The sequence below is a fragment of the Mirounga angustirostris genome, unplaced genomic scaffold (genome assembly GCF_029215605.1).
Source record: "Mirounga angustirostris isolate CCGP_5_RB_7025 unplaced genomic scaffold, mMirAng1.0.hap1 SCAF_8, whole genome shotgun sequence".
NCBI lineage: Eukaryota > Metazoa > Chordata > Mammalia > Carnivora > Phocidae > Mirounga > Mirounga angustirostris.
In genome coordinates, this window is record NW_026991716.1 from 116,911,190 (window position 1) to 116,931,805 (window position 20,616).

General features: G+C 37.5%; 1 protein-coding gene and 1 pseudogene across 24 annotated transcripts in view; both read right to left on the reverse strand.

Moving 5' to 3' along the window:
- The window catches only part of AHI1 (Abelson helper integration site 1), a 227,091-nt gene that overhangs the window by 43,282 nt on the left and 163,193 nt on the right, over positions 1 to 20,616 (reverse strand). For 8 of the 24 annotated variants that reach the window (XR_010413773.1, XR_010413774.1, XR_010413772.1 and 5 more), the window contains exons 23-24: positions 3,535 to 3,697; positions 64 to 164 (exon numbers count right to left, since the gene is read on the reverse strand). The exons of 4 other annotated variants lie outside the window; for them this stretch is intronic. Coding sequence is in view for 5 of the 20 variants with exons in the window: in XM_064598126.1 (XP_064454196.1) it covers positions 64 to 164; positions 3,535 to 3,697 (264 nt within the window). In the remaining 15 variants the exon portion in view is untranslated. Of the gene's footprint in view, positions 1 to 63; positions 165 to 3,534; positions 3,698 to 4,036; positions 4,074 to 4,102; positions 6,237 to 7,887; positions 7,966 to 8,057; positions 8,618 to 20,616 lie in introns of those variants that run through there. 12 more of the 24 variants (XR_010413778.1, XR_010413781.1, XR_010413780.1 and 9 more) reach the window with 8 other exon arrangements.
- Positions 8,624 to 20,131, reverse strand: LOC135365619 (rho-related GTP-binding protein RhoQ-like; annotated as a pseudogene).

Sequence of the window (20,616 nt, forward strand, 5' to 3'; positions counted from 1 at the left end):
ATTTTATACAGAGAGAGTGAAAATTAAAGTTCATATGCAATCCATATTCATGAAAACATTTACCTTTTGAGGAGCTGAAGAAGGTTTTTCCATTTTGGTTTTTTCCTTTGGGGTTAAAGGAGGGGATCGCTCCTTTATCTCTGGAGGCAGTTCTTGATATAATGCTGGAATTGAACAAGGAGTGCACGTAATCAAACTGAGGCGTACTGACCCATGGGGGAAAATAAACAGTGATGGAGAAGGGGGCAGATATGAAACTAAAGATCTTGATATTCACTTCCTTCGTATAACAATAAGCTACTTGACACTCAGTGTTAAGGCGATCTATTATAACACATTAGTTATCAAAACAACATAATTTATGATTGGAAAGTTTTCATCAGCAGGATTTCAAAAACGTAAAACAAGTCATTTTCACTTATTATGTGGTCATGCAGATACTTGCTTATTTTATCTCAATTCACAGTCACCAGGAACCCGCTATATGCAAGGTTATCTGCTAGGTACTGCTGGAGGAGACAGAAGATGCTCAAAAGACAGTCTCTGCTCTCAAGGAGCTTACAGTCTGGTCAGAAACAGATATGTTCACAAGTGAGTGTAACATACAGTAGAATGTGACATTATTCAAAAGAGAGGTAACAAAGACAGATTCTGATATGGATAGCAAATGCTCAATGCAAGAAGTGGTAGGTGTGTCAGACTCCGAAGAACAGGTAGGATTTTTGCCAGGCAGAGGTGTGGACAAAGAATAATTTGGGAAGATGGTACAAAATAAATGAGCACGGGGCTAGGGCTATACATGACTTGAATCAGTTCACAGGGTCGAATCTGAGATTATAATTCATATAATCTAATTACTCTACTCAGGGTATGGACTCTAAGAAGTTATTTGGGAATTTTCAAAGACTAAAAAGAAAATGTGTTTCAGTTAAATGACAACCCTGGGCAACTCTGAATTGAGAGAAATTGGTAAAATACACTTGACTGAAATTCTACAATTGTAAGATATATTAATTGGCTTTGTGTATGGGTTGATTTTATTATTAGCTTCCTTTATCTCTTATTGGAAAGGATGTTAGATGTCATTAAGTGAAGCTGTTCATGTTTTTTTTCTGGTGGCTTAAGATACAAAAGAAGTCTTTATAATGATGGGGGGACTTCTTTTGTGTTGTTCTCTTAGAGGACATGGCTTTCAACTGAATGGTTGGTAGAGATTCTGTTCACATCTATACATTCCCTTAGAGCATTTGCCTTGCATATTTGGCTTCAGATAAAGATAAAGGACAATTTCTCCTACTATTTTTAGAGTGGAATATGCTGCTGATGGTCTTTTTTTCCCCCTCATGTTAAAACTGAGCAGGTGAGTTTTTGTTAAATTCAGGTTATAAAGTAGGATAAAAGGGAAAAGAAGATAAGCCCCGATGAAGTGAGAATTCAATCATTATATTCTCAGGTTTTCTGAGAATTCTTTGTTCTGGCCTTTAAAAGGCTTTTTCAAGAAGCAGTGACTGATGCCACAAGAAAAGTATTAATTCTTCTGGGATACAGTAAGGAATTCTGGTAGTCTGAGGATGGTCGCTACTTGAAACATGGAATCAATTTCTGCATGCGGCCACCAAGCATCATTGCGGTATGCTTCAGAAGTCGCACTTTGGTTATTATGGGGGAAAAAAAGCTAATTTCAATGGATTTTTAACCCACTGTGGATCAAGTATCTATAGCCTCTCAAGATTCATAAGCCTAAGAGGTTATTTCTGCAAACTAACTAGATTCTAAAGTTAAAAATCTAATACTATCCTCCCTGGAAATACACACATCATCTTTATACTGTCTAAGGAAAAAAGAGTCTAAATGTTTCCACTCGTGTCTGGCAGAAACAATGGATTGTAATATCTAGTGAAAATTACAGACATACTCAGGAGGAGCGACTATGATTGTGCAGGCAGCTCTCTGGATTTGAACATGGAAGCTACTCCTGCTGAACTAGAGCTACTGAGCCAGTGGGAAAGCCTCACTGGGAAGGGGAGGGAAGAAACTGAGATATGTGAGGCGACCTGGAAGTGACAAGTACTGAGCTTGTGAAAAATGACTGGGAATTAACTTGCCCTAAAATTTCTTCCTTCCACACTGCCTTTATTTTTCTCCATTACGTATCCTCTTTTGAACATTAAAAATAGCTTAAGAGCTCTCATCATTTACGACTCAGAGAAGAAGAATTGTACAGTGGCACGGAGGAAATGAAGAATTTTGTCATGAGGGAGAGAAGTGGGTTATTTCTGAGACGCTTAGCACTTTTGAGGGGAGGAGTTTGCTGAAAGCAGCAGATAAGCTGAGGGAAAGAGCTGCAGAGACAGGGAGCCCTGGAGAGTGGGGCGGGGGGGCCCTGGGAAGTACCGGGGTGCAGACAGAGGGGTGGGTGCAGAAAGAGAACTAATTTCATCTGTGCCTAGCCCAGCACCCAGTACTCATGAAATAAATTATTCTTCCCGTCTTCCTTCATCTCTTTTGCTTTCAAAATTCAGAACTTAGGTTAGGAATCAATTGTACTTTTGTTCAGCTAGTTTGGGTTAAATGGGGCTTTACAGACAAGCCTGAAAGTCAAGTGTTATTTATAATAATTTCTTCTTTGCAGAAACAAAAGACTTAACGATAATGATTCAAAATGGAGTATTCTCGAGGCTGCCTATACTACATTTTACACCAGAACTATACAATTTCAGTGTTTCTGGAAGGAAGCTTAGAGGTGACAGAGCTCAACTTCCTCATTTCACAGGAGGAAACTGAGGCGTATCAGTATTGGTGCTGCATTTTCCTGACCTTTTGAGTGCTGGGCTTTCCTACCACACTACTGAGGGAACTGCTACTAGGAAGCATTCTTCTGAGGAAGCACTATTATACTTCTCCCCTTTCTTCAGTCTTTAAGCTATTTCATCTCCAGGCTCTCTGCATCAGTTCGATCTGCACCTCTCAAGGCCTGGTAGTAAAGCTACAGCTCTCACCAACTCCTGTTTAGAATTTCTCCTCCAGCTCATTTCTTTGGCCTTTCACAAATGGGGACTTGATTTACCTGAGAATGAAACAGTCAACTGCAGGTCTGTTTTAACAGGTTCCAGGTGGAACTGAGGTATACAAAGTCAAAGGATGGGGCTTGGGGAACTAGAGGTTCTGCCGGGGCCTGTCGGCGGAGGAGTCACTGTGGCCACAGAAGGGCCGACATAACTGTGTGTGGAGCAGGCGGTGGGCAGAAAGGGCTGAAGAGGAATGTTGGCAGCCAGACAGGCAGGGCCCCCGGGATAAGTCTGTGAAGCAAATATTCCAATCTCAGAATGGAGTAGCTTTCTAGTGCATTACTGCCCCCTCTTTTTTATGTATGTATGTATTTATTTATTTTTGCATCATGAGAACGAAAAGCAATACCCATTGGTAAACATAAGCAAAAGGGTAAATTAAGTAAATTAAAAGGTAGCAAATGATAAAATCTTGGACTATCAGTTATACCATATTAGTAAACCAGGAAGGGAGCATAAAACTTACTTTCACTAGCCACATGATTAGCTGGAAAATAACCTTCCTGTCCCTTTCCTACGCTGCCATACCACCAGTCTTCATTATCTTTGAAAAACACTCGGATAATGTCTCCGCGATGCATGGTTAGTTCATCTGATCGATTCGCTGTGTAGTCATAAAGAGCCACTACCTACGAGAGAGATAAGACCACCACAGCTTTATCACAACTGTACCACAGAGAAAACCCCCAACATTCACTTCCTCTTGCAGAAGAGCAGCTGAAACCAAAGCAGTACTTTGGTAAGTCTGAGGCTGTCTCAAGGCTTGCTAATGGGATCAGGGGTGGTGGGAACACAGCAGGAGAAGCAAGATAAAAGACTGTGGGATTGAGAAATGGTTAAGAGCATTCAATACACTAAGATTAGCTTCAAAATAGCAGATGTTAATTTTTTTACAAGTGAATTACTTGTGAAGCAAATAAAAAAAAGGCTCACACACCATTCACTTTCTTAGAATTGTTTTATACTACCTTTAGATCCCATTCTCCCATCTCTAAGCAGATGTACCTGAAAAAAAATTCTTCTGAATGTCAACAATTTTATAAAAAGGAAAGAGCAATGAAACAACCTGATTACATAACTTCATTGTGATCACTTGGTTTACTGTTTATGTTTCTTTTTAACATATATTTCCCCACAAACACATGCTTTTTGGTATTTTATATCAACAATCTAAATCTTTTGACTACTTTTAAAATACTATTAAGGTTATTTTCACTAGATACAATTTTTTTTTTAAAGATTTTATTTATTTATTTGAGAGAGAGAATGAGAGACAGAGAGCACGAGAGGGAAGAGGGTCAGAGGGAGAAGCAGACTCCCCGCTGAGCAGGGAGCCCGATGTGGGACTCGATCCCAGGACTCCAGGATCATGACCTGAGCTGAAGGCAGTTGCCCAGCCAACTGAGCCACCCAGGCACCCTCACTAGATACAATTTTAAGAGGAAAAACCTTTCTACAAGAATTCTCTTCTCTGTATTGATTTTTTTTCCTTTTTTAAAAGCTAAAATCAAAATGAATGAGTGCACAGAAACTTAAGAAATTCCTTATAGCAGTTATAAGGGGGAGGGAGACCTTAATCCATCTTATATGTCATGCATTGTATAATGTAGGACATGGTATGTATACTAAAGAATAAACTACTTCTTTTCCTACTTAAATGGGATTTGAAAATTAACAGGGGTTGCCTGGGTAGCTAGTGGGTTAGGCGTCTTACTCTTGATCCTGACTCAGGTCTTGATCTCAGGGTGGTGAATTTAAGCCCCACACTGGGCATGGAGCCTACTTAAAAAAAAAAATAAATAAATAACAGGTTATACAACTATATATGTAATGGAAAATTATCATTACAATCCTTTGCATTTAGGTTGAGTACTAATTCATTTACTTAACAAGTATTTACTGAAATCCTAACGTGCCTGGTACTAGGCTAGGGGCGAAATATACAACAATACAGGATCCTTTCTAGAAGGGTTACCTCATTTAGGCTCTGCAGGAGAATAAAGGATAATCAGGAACTGGCCAGGAGAAGAGATGGAAAGCGTGTCTCAGGTAGACTGTACTGCATGTGTCAGAGTCCAGGGAACAGAAACCCAAAATAGTTCAAATTGGTGGGAGCCTGAATTAGAGGTAAGAGCCCAGCTAGCTGGGTGGAGGAAGGTGAGGCTGCAGGGGTAAGTAGGGACTGAAGGAACATGCATGCTGCAGGAGCTCATACTCATACTATGGGCAATGGGAAGAGACAAAGGTTTTAAGTAGGAGATGCCGTAACAGTTCACGAAACTCTGGATGGTGCCTTTTAATTAATTTACAATATTTATTAACACATTAACCAGGAAATTTTAATGGATAAATCTGGAATTACCTGCTGTCACTATATGGTGTTAGGGCAGTAATAATAATTCAAGTCAGATATGGTACAATGCCATTCCAACTGCTTAGAACAGTCTGTAATTCACAACATGTTCTGCAGGATGTTGTTTCAAGTTTACAAATTTCTTATAGCTTTGAGTGCGCTGATGCCAAATCATTTCTGTAAAAGCGGAACTTTTAACTCTTCCCTTCCTTCTTTCGTCTCCAAACCTTTTCTCCTTTATTCTCCTACTTGGTACTATCACAGAAGAAGAAAGCTAATGAAAATGTTCTGAGTGCCTGCCACGTTCTAGGTACAGTGCTAGTGGCTTACGTAAGTTCTTACACAATCTGTAGGACAATCCTGTGACGGCATGAATTCTTACTCCAATTTCATAAATGAGGAATTTTATGCAGAGAAATTTAGTAATTTGACTAAAGTCAACTATGAGTTACACTTTTTATTTTTTCAAAACTAAATACATTTATAGGACATCTCAGTCTAGAATCAAACATGGGGAAGCAGCAGCAGAGAGGAAGGGAGGGACAGAGATCCTAATCCCTCATGAAAGATCAGACACGTTTTTGGGTGGCACTACTTAAGCAGTTGGCTGTGCTGACGGGACCAACGATCCCGGGTCACTTGCAGGCCCACTGTGCTCCTTCCAGACACCTGCAACCCAGTCCTAGAAAACTGTAAGGATCTGCCCCTGCTGTTCCTCATCCTGGCTCTGGTACATGGAAACAGCACAGCTCTGATGAATCTTACGGAAGTAGGAAGTCCGTGTATGCTTATTTCTCTGGACTCAGAGGTGGCTGCTGGGAAGAAGAGCAGGAGAGATTCAGCTTAGGCAAGAGAATCGTTCAGGAAGTCCCACATCAGGCTTGTGTCCTTGGGTGGACTTTGATAATGTGGAATTCATCAAACTGGAGTCAGAAAAACTTTTCTGAATGGTCTACCAGGGTCGGGTGGTAAGAGTTCCTTCAGAGGTACAGGGGTCCAAAAGACCTAGAAGATCCTAGATTTCCATTTTCCTAATAAAGTATCCACGGATTACCTGTCTCATAATACAATCAAGCATAGCACACCAGTTCTACATGGCTTTCCAGTCCTGGCAAATATGTTCCACCCTCTGTATCCCTGTTATGGACTGAATTGTATGCTCCCCCAAATTCATAGGTTGAAGCCCTCACCAGGTGACTGTATTTGGAGATAGGGCCTTTAAATATGATACTTAAGGTCAAATGAGGTCATATGGGTGGGGCCCTAATCCAACAGGACTTGTGTCCTTATAAAAAAGAGGAGGAAATAGCACAGCCAACCGTGCAGAGCAAAAGGACAAAGGAGGACACAGTGAGAAAGCAGTTGTCTGCAGGGCCAGGAGAGCGGTATCAGGAGAAACCGACCGAGCAGGCTACTTGATTTTGGACTTCTAGTTTCTAGATCTGTGAGCAAATCAATTTTTGTTGAAGCCCTCAGGTGACGGTACTTCGTTACAGCGGTCCTGGCAGACTAACACAGTTCTACAACCTGATGGTGTCAGGTGAATCATTCTCTGCCTGTCTTGGCACCGCCACTCGCCAGTACCTCACTTCTAGCCATTTTAGGTCCTTACCAGCTTACTGTACTGTGTCCAACACTATTATATAATATTATCTCCTAATGTAGAAACAATGGCCTTGTCACCAACATCCTCAGGAGGGTGATGGTTGGGGAGGCCACATCCCTCCAAGCAAAGGAACAGTGTTTGGAGAACGTCATCATCATACCATTCCTGACATGCAAGTGCACAATCGCTATACAGTGAGGAATCGGCGTGCTTCACATGCCAAGTCTACGTTCTGGCAGTGGAGTTACGACCATTCCTTCATCATCATGTTGAAGGTACATGACCAAAGCCACGTGGTTTATGATAACCTGCTTATATTCCAGTGTGTGTTTTCATCCAACATGCCATCTCATTTGAGGACCACCTACTCTCTTTGAGCATCTTAGTATACACAGTAAACTTCTCTGCTTATTTTGATTTGCAGTGGATTCTGCATAATTGCCTTCCCCATCTGCAATTACATTTTGCTACAATCTCAGTGTTTTAGGGTAAAGTAAAGCTCCATAAAAAAGTTGGGAGGGGTGCCTCAGTGGAACAGTCAATTGAACGTCTGACTCTTGGTTTCGGCTCAGGTTGTGATCTCAGGGTCGTTAGATGGTGCCCTGCATGGGGCTCTACGCTCAGTCTGCTTGGGATTCTCTTCTCCCTCTGCCCCTCCCGCTGATGCTCTCTCTCAAATAAATAAATAAATAAATAAATAAATAAATAAATAAATAAATAAACCTTAAAAAAAAAAAGTTGGGAGACACAATCCCATCAAGAGGTTTGTTTTAAATTAATACTGTATCTATTTTTTGTCTTCTGGTAGGTCTTGTCATGTGTCTTGACCATTCTTGTGATGAGTATCTTTTATAACGTACCACACAGTGCTCTGGCACTTATGTGACAGAATATCCTCGGCAATATCTTTGAGCTGACACAGGAGTTATGACATCTTTCTGCAAAAGAAGTTCAAAAACATTCATTTATGTGCCCACATTGGTAATGACAGGTCTGGGAAATGGTCAAATTTTGTCCACGATTCACATACTTGAAACAGAGTTCCTTCTTCTCCGCAAAGCTTGCCGAACTGCTTGGGGGCAGTCATGAGGGAAGTGGCACTGCGAGCTTTTATTTATTTATTTATTTCCTGACATTCATTTTTCAGTCTTCAAAGCAGTGCTTGCCAGAGACAATTTCTTGGTTTAAAAAAGCAGAGTCTGCCAGGCTGTTATAAGACATTTAGGTGAATTCTTCTTTATATTATCTTCTGAGAGATTTTTCATTATTATTGTTATCTCTGAAGAAGTCTCAATGGTTCTTGAAACCAGTGTACTGAAGGAACTGGTATTGTTCAGCAGCAGAGGTTTCTTGCAACTTCAACTATAATATAAGAATCAATACTCATAATGGTCCCAAGTCATTCAACAGGCTGTTATGTTGAATAAACTCAGACACCCGAGTACTTTCTCCTCTAGTACTGACTGCTTCAGCTGGATCTATGGTCACTGGGGAGCTTCTTTGTGCAAGGCTGCAGCCAATGTCCATCTGGATCCCACCACCTTCCCTCTGCTTTCTTCCTTGCTTAACTTGATTTCAGACTTCTGGCCTCTAGAATAGTGAAAGAATAAACTTCTCTTGTTTTAAGTCACACCATGTTTGTGGTAATTTATTATAATAGCCCTAGAAAACTAATACATGTGAGTTTTACTGTGGTGAATGCTGGATTTTCTTGTATTCCCTTATAGAGTGTTGGACCTTTTTCTGGCATGTAGTTACTTGAGATTAGTTTGACCCTTTCCAGGTTTGATTTTAAGTTTTGTTAGAGCAGATTCAGGAGGCTTTTAGTCTAGGGCTCAGTAACCCCCACTACTAGGGTGTGATCCTCCTGATAATTCTACTTCATGCCCCACATATTAGAAAGTTTTTCCAACTTGGCTGTCAGGAATGTGAATTGTTCCCATTCTGCTATGTAGCCTACTAATTCCTGATGGTTCTTTCCTTATGGAGTTTTATCCCAAGTGTGGGCACATCAGTACTCAGCCAAAGACTTATTAAGGGTACTTTTATGGTTACTGGCAGGATTATGACCAATTAACATAAGGTGAAACAAAAAGTAACATCTCAGTAATTATTATTTTTTTTTGCCAGATGCCTTGTTACAGTTAAAAGCACATTACCTAAAATGTGTACAGTTTTAGTGCTCATGATAAAGGCACTTATGACCTTATTATACGTTTGGCATTCTTTAAGAAAGCACATTAAGCTTTTATAAATAAATATTTAGGTTACATAAACCTAACTTGTACACAAGTGATAATAAGACATTGCTTTTTAAAAAAATTTTATTTTATATATTTTATCCTCATGAATGGCCCTCTCCTCTATCCTTAGAGTGACCTCTGGCTATGTGGCTAGTCTTATGATTTTACCACTCTGGGTATACTGGAACAGAAAGTGACTTACATGCTCTTGCTCTTACAATTAATTGGAGCCAAGGGAGAAGATATTTCTTTTCGCAGATTCCATAAGGACTGTGCAGAAACAAGTATGGTTTAAGCCAGGCAGCTCCACTTACAGCACTGTTTTTTATGTAGTTACAACATGATGGGACTATAGCTTTTTAACCTATGAAACAGCCTGAAAGACTGTACCTTCCAGCTGAAACAAAATGTTTATGATAGATTGTGTTTCAGATGCTGTTTTCTGCTGCTTGGACATTTAGGAAACATTCTTAATGAATTTGTAAAACTCTAAGGACAGGGGTTCCCCCCCTCCCCACCTTCTTTCCAGTTCTAAACTTCTTCACTATTTAGAAGAGGTCTGGGTATAACTGTAGCACTTCAATTGCTTTCTGAGAGAAACAGACCATTTCCTTGGCCACTGAAAATATTTCTCATATAATCAAAAAACTGTTTATACATCTTGATACTTTTTTTTTTTTAACTAAACTGTGTGTTTCTTTGGAGTTAAAATGGCTATGACAGCCTCATCACACACTGTCTTCAATCCTTTCTGGGTTAAAGCTGAACTTTCCACATGGGAGCTCCTGTCTCTTTTGCTAGTTTCTGTCCTTGTTCTATACATACAGGTTCTTCTTCCGTATTATTCAGTCTTGCTACAGCTGTGAGGTCACCTCGCAGATCAGTCTGAGCTCCTATTAAGCGAGGCACATTTAGTGTGTACTCCCTAAGTTCTGGTGCCCACTCCTCCTTCACATTTTGAAATGAGGCCACAGAGCAGCATAAAAGGAAGACAACAGTCATTGGATAAGATGAAGGCCTCAGATGATAGTTCTCCTGTGTGATCATGCCCGTTGTGTCACAGAGCCTCAGGAGGTGCTGCCTGCTCTCTACACTGAGGCTGACTGCACTGAAGATGGTGGGCACCACTCCTCCAGGAAGGTGTCAGTGGCACAACTCATGAGTAAGCATGTCTTGTCCACCACCCTGTCTCACCAAGCACCATGCACTTGAGCATCAGTGTGCCAGCTCATGAGCCATGCTGCAGCCAGCCAGCCTCTGGGTGGGCCCCCTTTCCTGCCCTGCCTATGCCTGTCCACTGCCCCCAGTAATTGCTTAACAAGTAAAATAAGCTTTAAGAAAGTCTCATTCCTCAATAATGTCAATTACAGAATATTTGGTCTTTATTATGAAAACAGAAAAAAAGAATAACTTAAAAAATGTTAGTAGAAAGCCAAATTTAACAATAAATTCTGAATTGCACAGAAGCACATTACTGAATATCCAAAGACTACTAAGAGTGACATTGGGCCTATATTTTATTTCATGCAAGGAATAAAGAAACATACAGCCCTATTTCTAGCATCACGTGGTAGGAATGTATATGGTCTCTTATGATTATTTCCATAAGTACTACATAAGATACCCGAAACATATTTATAAAAAAGAAACCAAGGTCCTGTTATTTTTAACTGATCTTATCTGGATAATAATAAATTAAGAAACAGAGATAAAAAAGTAAATAATTGCACAAAGTTTATTGTCCCTGTACCAGACAAACTCTGTTTCTATCCTGCTATATAATGCTAGTATATGTGAATCTTATATACTTCATCAAACAAATATTTGAAAATATTTAATTCAAATACCTTCTGGTAAAGTAACTAGGGCAATGGAAAGAATACCAAACTAGGAATCAAAACACTGAGTTTCCAGTCTTGTTTGGGGCCTTCCAAGGCTGAAGTATATCATAAAACACTCAGACTGGATGTCTGTAAACTAAGGGGTTTGGATCAGATCCTATGTGGTATACCCTGCAGCTTTAAAATTCTATTACACCAGGTACTCCCAATAACTATTCCAAAAGAACAGCATTCATAGATTTTAAAGTAAATTCAAAATATTAATTTGTTGTATAATAGTGTAGCTGTATTATTTGTGATCATCCATGAACTGGAAAAGCTTGTTTGATTGCTGCAACACTACACAGGAAAAGCCTCCTGGTAATAATAAAGAACAACAACAATAAAACATTTCTTCTGAATTATCATTTGGAAATACCACTTTGACAAATACGAATGTCTTGACCTTTGGACTTCACAAATAAAGCTACTCATTTTATACGATGATTATTATTCACTTAAAACTTTTCTTACTGGAAATCATAATTCATACATTTTGTTACAGTGAATCATTAGTGCTTCGTTTAAAAAGTCTCCAAAATGTATCTTTTAATTGAGATACGTTTTAAAAAAATCAAGAGAATGATGCAAATTTTTATAGACTGGACTACAGATTTTTTTTTTGTTGTTGTTGTTAGTTAAGAAAAATGACAGTGTAATTTTCTTTTTTGGGAGAGATAGCAGAGGGAGATTTATGAATCACTTGTTTAGATTAGGGTCTCAAAGTATGGTCTCCAGACCAGCAGCAACAACATTACCTGGAAATTTGTTAGAAATGCAAATTCTTGGACCCCATTCCAGAGCAACTAAAATCATACATTCTGAGGATGGGCCCAGCAATCTGTTTTAACAAGCCTTCCAGGTGATTCTAACATACCTAAAGTTTAGTTAATACTTTATTTCAATGATCTACTTTATAAAATATGCACACTTATTTTTTGCACATATCAAGTATGCAACTGATTGGGTAAGAAATATAAAGCTACATCTTATAACAAAGTGTTACTGGCAAAACTTAAAAAAAAAAAAAAAAAGTAAACCCGTTCCTCCTTTCCTATTAATTTTACTTATCTTGCTTAGCTTTCCTCTTGTCTCACTGAAATGTTGACTAGCTCCAGATTTGAGTAATTCAACATCTATTTTGTCATTTTATCAAAAAGCACAAGCTCAAACTGCAACTAGGAGTCAGGGCAAACATTTCTTAGGTTTCCCTACAATCTCTTGAGGATTAGTGAAATTTTTAAAATAGAAAAACAAGCAAAACTGAAAAATCAAATCTGTTCACCTAGCAATAATCATGTCGTACCTACTGTGCTTACTGTCTCTTATAGCGTAGGGAGATAGCAGTGAACCATACAGACAAAAATCCCTGCTCTAAGAGAGTTTCTGTTTTATTGGATGTTTCATTGGTTTTGGTCTGGTAGCCCTTTTCAAAAAAGGGATACTTTTAGTATTTGTACAAGTTACTCTTCTGTTTATCTACTTTAAGTTGCTAATACATAGTATCAGGGTGTATGCTCATACTAAATTCTAAAATAATAATTTATAATTCCTTCTGAAAAGTATGATGAATTTCTTTAAATTCTCTTAATAAACCATGAGCTATGAGTAAATATAAAATTATTAGTAAGAAAGAACTAGATGCATATTTAAACAAAAATAAATTCAAGTATTTGCAAAGAACATATTATGCACAATTTATAGACACAATTTTAGTAGTTATAAATTTTATACTCCATGGTTTAAGAGAGATTATAGATAGAAATATATCTCTTATGATAAATGAATGTTCTTCCTTTTACTGTACTGCATTTATTACTTGGTTTTGATCTATGTGTAGATGCTACTTTCCTGGCCAGGTGTTTCCATAAGCCATAGAATTGTGAGAGGTAGTAAAAAAAATTTTTAAAATACTGAAACACGAAAATTTATAAATATTAAAATGAAAAAAATGTATGAACTTGTGAAGAATATAGACATAAACAGATAAATGTTAAAAACTTAAAAATAAATATAGATAAATAAGTTATGAAAGGGTCTTCAAATAGACCTGTATTGCTACCAAAACTACTTTGGAAAAGTCCCCTCTAAACTTGAATAGGCACCTACAGGAACTCTAAAATGTCTAAGTGAGCTGCAATTTCTATTGTTTTCTTTTAGAGCAAAGTACAAGTGTAAGTCTCTGGGCTTAAACATGCATTATAGAGGTAACAGACGTATTACTTTAAAGAAACCTAAGGTCTGGAGACAAGTCTTCAGAGAACAAAATTTAAATCTCTTTTTGATGCTTAATGGCATCTTCAGGATTTCCTGGCCACCAACCCTAAGTGCAAACAGCTGCAGTCCTTGATATTTCCAGACAATCTTTTGAGAACTACTTAAGAGCACTTTTAAGAACATTTGTTAAACTTATTAACAGAATTCATTAAAATTATAAACAATTTCTAAAAAGATGAATTAATATCTCATTCATATAATAAGTATCTCAAGTGTGTTCTGTATGTATGGCAGTGTACATAGTATGGGAAATACAAAGAAATGCAGCCTATGGTTCTTGACCTGAAAATGCTTAGAATAAAATTAAGAAAAATATACTGTTTCAAACATTATATGCTAAAAATCTTTATTTTAAAAGTTTAGCAGGAATTAATACATTTATAATTATCTGCTCTGTTGTATGAAATATTTTACATAAAAACACCTCATTTAGATGTCTTAGTTTTATTCAACCAAGGTTTTAAATTTACAAGTTCTAAAACAAATATATAAATCTCAGTTTGGGTCTTTTTTCAGCATTAATGTACATCTGTTATTTAATAATCTGTTATGCTATAAGTATGTGTGTATTACTCTATACATATCTAGAAATATATGTATCTACCATTTAATATTTACTATATGCCAGGGATGTGCTAAGCACATAGTGTATATATGTGTATTCTTTTTTTTTGTTTTAGAGAGAGAGAGCAAACACATGAGCAGGGGGAGGGGCAGAGGGAGAGAGAATCTCAAGCAGACTCCCCACTGAGTGTGGAGCCTGAAGCAGGGCTTAATCTCACAACCCTGAGATCATGACCTGAGCCAAAACCAAGGGTCGGACACCCAACCAACTGAGCCATCCAGGTGCCTTAAAGCATATTCTATGTATATGTGTGTGTGTGTGCATATTTGTAAACATACACATGTATTGATAACTACTACCCTATTTAGTATTTATCATGCCTTTAATTTCTTTAATTATAAACTCAAAGAATTATTATTTGTCTAAATCACACAGTTTGGAAGATTCTAGATAGTAGCAGGTCTGCTTTTCTCCTAAGCCTATGCTTTTAATCTGTAAATTTACATATTTAATTTTGAAGTTAGAGGCCTTCATGGAATCAAGTAAATATGAGGCTGCTTGGTTCACTGTGACTTTCCTTAAGATTATGCTGAAAGGAGGGTGTTAAAAACTTGGTATTTCTATTAAAGAAGGCACATGAAGAAGGTCATCAAAGGATTTTCTTTTTTCTTTTTTTTTTTTTTTAAAGATTTTATTTTATTTATTTGAGACAGAGAGAATGAGAGAGAGAGAGCGCATGAGAGGGGGGAGGGTCAGAGGCAGAAGCAGGCTCCCTGCCGAGCAGGGAGCCCGATGCGGGACTCGATCCAGGGACTCCAGGATCATGACCTGAGCCGAAGGCAGTCGCTTAACCAACTGAGCCACCCAGGCGCCCCAAAGGATTTTCTTCATATTAGCTTCTTAGTCACAATTTGTTGAGGATACCGAACTGGGAAGTTAGGTGGGAAACTGAAACTGGGCCAAGGTGACAGCTTATATATGTGTATTAACATGTGTGCCCATCTGATTACTACAGTTTATATTCAAGGGTGGAGGGAATTATTGAAATGACTACAGGCAGAGTTAATTAGGAAAGACTGTGCAAAAGAAACCTGAGTAATCAGTTTATAAATGTAAAGAGAAAAGCTTTTCAGGTTGCTAATAGCCAGACATCAATAATTCACTACTCATCTTAAACACTGATGCTCGTCTATTTCCAATTCTAATGTCAATCCAAATATTCTAGGGAAAGCTCATGTACACACATATGAGCATTTGGTTTAGTGGGGAAGAAGATAAGAATAACAGAAAGATAATGAAAAAGCTTAATGGAAAACATCCCTATGTTACTATATAATTCTAAATGTGTTACATATGGAGATGTACACATATAATAAGATGCTATAAAATTTACCAAACAGTATTTCAAATGGAAAAACAGGAATCGGCACATAGAATTTTTTTTTTTTAAAGATTTTATTTATTTATTTGACAGAGAGAGACACAGCGAGAGAGGGAATACAAGCAGGTGGAATGGGAGAGGGAGAAGCAGGCTTCCCGCCAAGCAGGGAGCCCGACGCGGGGCTCGATCCCGGGACCCTGGGATCATGACCTGAGCTGAAGGCAGACGCTTAACGACTGAGTCACCCAGGTGCCTGGCACATAGAATTTTTAAGATGCAAATGGAAAACTTGAGCACATGAACAAGTGAGTAGAAGAGAAGCACTTTTGGAATGCGGGAGAAAATTTGGCTCTTCCATAAAGGCAAGAACACTGACAAAAATGGTCAAACCCAACTTTTTAAGAAGTATGATAATTAGCCAAAGCCCTACAACAATCCAAGGAGTATGTATTTCCCAAAAAACCCAGTTGAATCTTGGCAAAAACTGCAAGCTTTGTGGAGTTTTAACCTGTCCCATTCCCATTAACCTCTTGCCAGTTTCTATGGCAGCCTTAAAAACAGACTCACAACTATGGTAACCAAAACCTAGCAGGCTAGCAGTCACCAGATAGGACAGAATGGGTTCAGAGTGCCTCCAAAGCCTTATATCCAGGGAAGCACCACTATATGACCTATGTGGCAGCCCTAAAAAGTCTGTAAAGTTCCATTCTCTGGCTTGTCTTTATTTGGTGTGACTCAGAGCCAGCAGTGTGAACACTGTATCCTGAGGGCATTTGTCAAAAACAGTCAGTGGCAACTTAGATGATGATATGAGTTAGGACAAATAAGGAACTGGCCAAAAAACTAAAAGGAAAAATTGGGAAATGACATGTCTATAGGATACTTTGAAAAGCTCCAACCTTCCTGGAAACGTAGAAGGCCATGTGCATGTGCAGGACTGTGTGTATGCCCAGAGAAGGCTCTAATTTTTCATCTCTGGTTAACCTTGACAGTTTGTGCAAGCAGAAGGTGAAGTGTAAGTAAGGCAGAGTTATAAACTGCCTATCGAAGCAATGAAAACATATCCCAACACACACAGAACCCCTCGGAAAAGGTTGCAGAACTTGGTTCCAGGCATTTAAGGAAATTGTCTAACCATTAGCTGACCAAACAGACACTTCAGTGGTCAAACACAAAAAATACAGACTTTATATAGAATTACTCCAGGAAAGTCACCAACTAAATAGATATTAACAGTAACAATAACAAAATGACAAGCCATGGGGAGTAGGTGTAGAAAATCTAATTTCCAGATGTGCCACATTATACCATTTCAAATGTCTAGTTATCAACAAAAAATTATGATACACAAAAGGGAGCAGTAAAGTATAACTCTACACAGGAATCAAATAAGTCAACAGAAATTGTCCCTGAGAAAGCCCAGACATTAGATTTACTAGATTTAAAATATATATATATATATCACAGCAAATAGAAAATGTCAATAAAAAACAAATTATTAAATAGAAATTCCAGAGTTTAAAAGTACAATATTAACTAGAAGGGTTCAGGAGATTTGAACTAGTAGAGGAAATAATCAGTGAACTTCTAAGATTAGTAAATTGGGATTACCTAGTCTGAGGAACAGAAAGAAAAAAGAAGAATGTCAGAGCCTCAGAGATATATAGGATATCAACTGTACTATCATATGACTAATGGGAATCCCAGAAGGAGAGAAAAGAGAGAAAGGGGAGAAAAATATATTTGAATACATAATGGCCCTAAACCCCCCAAATTTAATGAAAAACATTAATATGCACATCCAAGAAGCTAAACAAACTCCAACAGGATAAACTCAAAAAAGATCCACATCTAGAAATATCATAGTCAAACTACTGAAAGACAAAGACCAAGAATCTTGAAAGCAGCAAGAGAAGAACACATCATACAGGATTCTCAGTAAGACTAACAACAGACTTTGCATCAGAAATCTTGGAGGTCAAAAGTTAGTAGGAATAGGCTTTCAATATTTTGTGCTAAAAGAAGACTCAACCTATCATTCAATAAGTAGCAAAACTATCCTTTAAAAAGGAAGGAGAAATGAACATATTCCCAGATAAATGATAACAGAGAGATCATAACTAGCAGATCTGCCCTTCAAGAAAAACTAATGGGAGTCCTTCAGTTTGAAACAAAAGGGCATTTTGACAGTAACTCAAATCTATATGAAGAAATAAAGAGCAGTAGAAAAGGTAACTACATAGGTAAATATGAAAGACAGTATTTTTTTTTTTTTTTGGTACCTCCTCCAACTGATTTAAAAGACAACTTCATAAGGAAATAATTACAAAAATGTATTGATAAGCTTACAATGTATAATGATGTAATCTGAATAACAATAACAGCATAAAGGAGACAAAAGGCAAAAGAGCTGTATTACAGCAAGGTTTTAACATACTACTGAAATTAAGCTGATATTAATCCAAACTAGATTGTTTTAAGTTAAAAGGTTAACTGTTAATTCTCAGGGTAACTACTAAGAGAACTCAAAGAAAGTATATAAAAAGAAAAAGGGAATTAAAATGGTATAGTGAAAAATATTAATTTAACTAGAAAAAGTGAGCAATAAAGGAATAAAACAACAAAAAGATACATCAGACATAAAGAAAACAAAACTGGGGGGAGCCTGGGTGGCTCAGTTGGTTAAGCTTCTGCCTTTGGCTCAGGTCGTGATCCCAGGTTACTGGGATCAAGCCCCACTGGGCTCGCTGCTCAGTGGGGAGTCTGCTTGTCTGCTTCTCCCTCTCCCTCTGCCCCCCCCGCCATGTTCTCTCTCAAATAAATAAAATCTTAAAAAAAACAAAACAAAACTGGGATGCCTGGGTGACTCAGTCAGTTAAGCGTCCAACTCTTAATTTTGGCTCAGGTCATGATCTCAGGGTTGTGAGATATGTGAAATGGAGCTCTGCGTCAGACTCCACGCTGGGCATGGAGCTGGCTTAAGATTCTCTCTCTCTCTCTCCCTTGGTTCCTCCCCCTCTGCTCTCCCTTAAAAAAAAAGAAAGAAAGAAAGAAAACAAAACCACACCGTAGACTTAATTCTACCCAATCAGTAATTAATTTGAATGTAGACAGATTAAACACTCCAAACAGAAGATACGGATTACCAGAATGGGAAAAAAAAATGATCCAACCGTATGTTGTCTATAAGAGACATATTTTAGATTTAAAGACAAAAAAAAAAATTATAGAGGATGAAAAAGATAAACCTCACAAACAGAAATCAAAAGACGGCTGGAGTATTCTAGTACCAGGCAAAAGAGAATTTAAGAAAAAAATTGTCAGTAGAGACAAAGAAGAACATTTTAAATGATAAAAAAGTCAGTCAATTAGGAAGACTTAAGTATGTATAAATATATGTGCACCTAATACAGCCTCTAAATACATATGCCTCTAAGTACCTATGGCAAAACTGGTAGAACTAAAATGTGAAACAGTTCCACAACAATGTTTGGAGACTACAATACCCCACTTTCAACAGTGAGAAGAACTAGGCCCAATATCAACCTGGGAACAGAAGACTTGGTCAATACTATAAACCAACTAGATCTAACAGACATCTATAGAATGCTGCACCCAAGAAAAGCAGAGTACATATCCTTATGTGCACACAGAACATTCTCTAGGATAGACTATATGCTACGCCATAAAATAAACCTTTAAAAAAACCCCTGAAATCATAGAAAGCATGTTCTCTAACCACAATGAAATGAAAACAGAAATCAGTTACAGGAAGACCTTTGGTAAGTTCATAAATGTGTGGAAATCAAACAACACACTCCTAAATAACCAATGGATCAAAAAGAAATCAACCAGGAAAATTAGGAAAAGATACACAAAAAAATAAACATGATATGCCAAAATGTATGACTGCAACAAAAAGCAGTGATCTGAGGAAATTCTGTAGCTGTAAACGCTTTTATTGAGAAGAAAGATATCAAATCAATAATCTAATTTTAAACTTTAAAACTAAAAATATAAAACTAAATGTAGTGTAAGCAGAAGGAAGAAAATGATAAACACTAGCATGGAAGTAAATGAAATAGCAAATAGAAAAAGACAAAAGAAAATTAATAAAACTAAAAATTGGTTCTTTGAAAGATCAATAAAATTAACAAAACTTTATCTAGATTGACCATGGGGTGGGAGGTAACAGTCAAATTAATAAAATCAAGTATGAAAGAAGAGATATCAGAACTGGCCTTAGAGAAATAAAAAGGATCTGAAGGGAGTGCTATTATCAACTGTATGCTAACAAATTAAGTAGTCTAAATAAAACAAATACATTCCTAGAAAGATACAAAACTGACTGAAGAAAAAGAAAATCTAAATGGACTTGTAAGGTAAAGAGACCGAATTAGCCATCAAAAAACTTCCCACAAAGAAAAGCCCCCACACAGTATACATCACTGGTGAATTGTACCAAATGTTTAAATACAAAATAACATCAATCTTTCACAAACTCTTCCAAAAATAAAAGAGAAATGAACACTTTCCAAATCATTCTACGGAGTCAGTATTACTGTGATCCCAAAACTAGGCAAGCAAACTACAGACTAAGATTTCTTATGAATATTGATGTAAAAGCATTAATAAAATACCTGTAAACAGAATCCGAAACATGTAAAAAGGATTATCCACCATAACCAAGTGAAATTTATCCTAGGAATGACAGGTTAGTTTAACATGAAAATCTGTCAATGTAAAAGACCATATATATATATATATATATATATATATATATATATATATATATATATATATACATATTTTTTTTTTTTTTTTTTTTTTTTTTTTTTAGAGAGAGGGGTGGGTAGAGGGAGAGGGAGAATCTTAAGCAGGCTCCATGCTCAGCGCGAGGCCAATCTCATAACCCTGAGATCATGACCTGAGCCGAAATCAAGAGTCGGACACTGAACACACTGAGCCACCCAGGTACCCCTAAAAGACCATATTAAGGTGTTAAGGACAAAACCCACACAATTATCTCAACAGATACTGCAAAAGCATTTAACACAGTCTAACATCCTTTCCTGATAAAACACTCAACAAAGTAAGAACACAAAGGAACTTCCTCAACCTGATACAGGCTATGTACAAAAAACACAAGTACTAAAAACATACTTAATGGTCAAAGACTGAAGTTTTACCCCCAAAGATTAGGAACAAGACAACTTCAACACTGAACTGGAGATTCTAGCTAG